Below are 3,024 nucleotides of genomic sequence, written 5' to 3' on the forward strand. Positions count from 1 at the left end.
GTCTCGGCTTTCGGCGCTGTCACCTCTCTGGAGAGTGTCGAGGATGTTCTTTGGGCTGGATTCCTTGATTTTCTGATTATTGATTTTTGCCTCCCCGTGGAGAGTTCGCTTCAGCTCTGCCTGGGTTTGCAAACGAGTCGTCAACACAAGCAGCAGAGGAGCAAACACAGTTTAACAGCTCGACGCGGCATGTCATTAGGGGGTTGGCGCTGAAAATAATTACGCAGTCAAGTAGTTTAACGTGGGCAAATGGTATTTGCCAAACAGAGAATGCGACAGAACGGGAGCTGGGCAGAGATTTTTGGTTTCGCCATGGCCAGATGAGGGCAAAGCATTGGAAAAATCAGAAGTAATTACTGATCACAGGGGCCCTGGGGACACTCCCCACCTCTCCTCTGCCTGAGCCACTGGGAAAGCTTCATTTGACCTTCCCAGCAACAGGCTTTAAGCCTCCCATGGGAGAGATACTAGGGATGAGCAAACCCCTGCCCAAGAGGGGAAGTCCCAGCCTATCCCCAAATCCATCTCAGCGTTACCTCTCGGCGCCTACGGGTCAAGTCCAGCATCCGCAGCTTGTGCAAGTGCTGCCGCCTGCCAGGGAGGTGTCTCAGGCTTTGCCCCTTCTTCTCCAGAGCCTACGAGGTATTTAAAAATGCAAATAAATACGCTCGCGCTTCCTGAAAGAGAAAGGAACAGCCGCCGGCTCGCAAACCCACGGGCGCTCCCCGGATAAAGGCAGCGAGTTTTTCCCTGCGTAGCCAACTGGCAGCAATTTATCTCAGGTTTTTTCACGCACTTGCAGTTTATCTCACAGCTCTGGGGCACGACGGAAAACAATCTTCATTAGAACAATGTACACATGCTTCCGTCCCCCCCGAGGTGCTACCGCTTTGAGTCGGCTCTCCGAGATAATCTCCTGATCCGAAGGGAAGAACAACTTTTGCACATCTGGGCTTGAGGGGGGGGTGTTCAGAGCCGACTGCAAGCGATGGGTGTTCAAGGTGCTCGGCCCATTTTAAGAAGCAGTCCTCAAACCTTTACCCTCCAAGCTGTTTAAGGTCCTGGCTCAGCCGATCTGCCTCATCCAGGGAGCTGTCAGGCTGGAGATTCAGACACTTTCCCCTTATTTGGTATCCTTTCACGCACACACCAGCGTTTCAGCTGGTTCCTGGGCTCAGCCCTGGCGTTTTACAGCAGGTTGGTGTAAAACACCAACTTCTGCTCTTTGGGATGCCCAAACTGTGAGGGAAAGGAGCCCGCGGCTGGCAATGACCCTTGCATGGGGCTCAACCCATGTCCTTACCTTTGATTTCGGGCTTGCAGCCACTTCTTGCTGACTCCAGGGCTTTGCAGGAGCGGTTGCTTGCAGTGGGCCAGCGGGTTCAAGCCTCTACAAGTCCAACATTTACAATATTCAGCATAGCTTGTTGCACACAATCATATAACGCAAAACAAAACTACCGTGACACTTTTCCAGCTCCAGTTCTGGCTCAGGTTCTTGGGATGCAGAAGGAGATTGGCATCTCTAGCAGATGAGCATCTCCTTTTGCCTTTCAGGAGCAAATAAAACTGGAGGAATCTCCTGCATTACGGCCAAAGCAGCAAAAACCCAGTTTGACACTAGTTTTATCCCTGTAGGTATTTCTTCTTGAGCCTGAGCAATGCCCAATGCTCCAACCAAGGCCAGAGCAAAAACTTCAACTCAATTTGCTTCATTTCAAAGCTGAAGCGTGGAGAGGTATCACAACTTTGGATAAAGTCTCCTCGCAGGTCATGCCAGGGCAGATCCCAGTTATCTGAGCCCCAGAGCACCATTCCCTCTGCCCAGCCAGTCTCTTTTATGTGCCCAAGACCTTTCTCTGCAGAACTGTGCACGGCACAAAGTGCCTTTCCTGGTGGCTACTGGAAGGGGGCAGAGACTTGGTTTGCAGCCTGCTCTGAGCAGGGATTTTTATCTTAAGGAGCTAAGTTGCTTCCTTAAGTCATGCCGAACTACCAGATGATACTGGGTCATTTCACGGCTTGATGTTACCAGTGTCCCCTTCTAGGGTGGGAGCTCAGTAGGGCTTCCAGAAAAACTAAGGGCAGCACCACCAAGGTCTTCACCACTAAGACCTGACTTACATGTTGTGTGGACCTCCTTAACTCCTCGAATATGAACTAGTGTCCAATACATGGTGAGATGGCTCTGACTGTCTGCTGCCAAAGCCTGAGCTGCAAGTTTGAAGCATCCTGTAAATCCATGCAAAAGTGCAGGAGGAGAAAAAAATAAAATTCAGCAGCATCACGTAAAGGGGTGATTCCCTGTCAGCCCCAACTGCCAAGTTCACGTCTGTTAGTATCAAAAAAAAAAACAACCAAAACCCCACAAAACTGAATATGAAGCTTAAAAAATGGCACTAGATGGCAGCATGTGACACCACAAGCTGCTGTCTGGGCTGTGCATCACTTCTAGATGCCACCGCCGCGGACAGCACAGGGTGGCTGAAGGCCGATGATCTCCCGCACCCATTGCTTCATCTCGCGCCCATCGGGAAGCCGACTTTCAGACTTCCAGCTCAGGCTGTGTCACAGGCTGGAAAATTGACTCTTTCCTTTCATCTCTGAAGCTGACAGGATTTTTCTCCATAAATAGTCTCCGATTGAAATCCTCTAAAAGTCCTTGGGAAGGCCACATCATCCTGCTTTAAAAATATTCCCACAGGGGAAAAGGACTTAACTGGTGCCATTTACACTCCCTAACAGCAACGGCAGAAGCACAGGGTTGGATGAACAGTGTCACTGCCCTGCAATAAGTATCATTAATGTTTTAATAACACATAAATAGAGCCGTAACGGACGTATGATCAGCGAATGGGTTGGGTTGGAATGAGCCTTAAGCGTCACCTAGTCCAACCCCCTGCCATGGTCAGGGACACCTTCCACTAGAGCAGGTTGCTCAAAGCTCCGTCCACCCTGGCCTTGAGCACTCTCCGGGAGGGAGCTATCAATGACTGAAAATTAGACGCTGGCAGGAGATTTTTA

The 3,024-nt window shown here is 50.3% G+C and overlaps 1 protein-coding gene across 1 annotated transcript in view; it reads right to left on the reverse strand.

Moving 5' to 3' along the window:
- Positions 1-3,024, reverse strand: part of LOC104499996 (chromosome unknown open reading frame, human C14orf105) — a gene marked incomplete at its 5' end in the record, with an annotated part of 6,836 nt that overhangs the window by 1,226 nt on the left and 2,586 nt on the right. Inside the window, 3 exons of the mRNA XM_010143579.1 lie at positions 1-120; positions 537-635; positions 1,304-1,390. The exon at positions 1-120 is cut by the window's left edge and continues 19 nt beyond it. Of these exons, the coding sequence (XP_010141881.1) occupies positions 1-120; positions 537-635; positions 1,304-1,390 (306 nt within the window). The remainder of the gene's footprint in view (positions 121-536; positions 636-1,303; positions 1,391-3,024) is intronic.

This window comes from Buceros rhinoceros, unplaced genomic scaffold (genome assembly GCF_000710305.1).
Source record: "Buceros rhinoceros silvestris isolate BGI_N320 unplaced genomic scaffold, ASM71030v1 scaffold4789, whole genome shotgun sequence".
Classification (NCBI taxonomy): Eukaryota; Metazoa; Chordata; class Aves; order Bucerotiformes; family Bucerotidae; genus Buceros; species Buceros rhinoceros.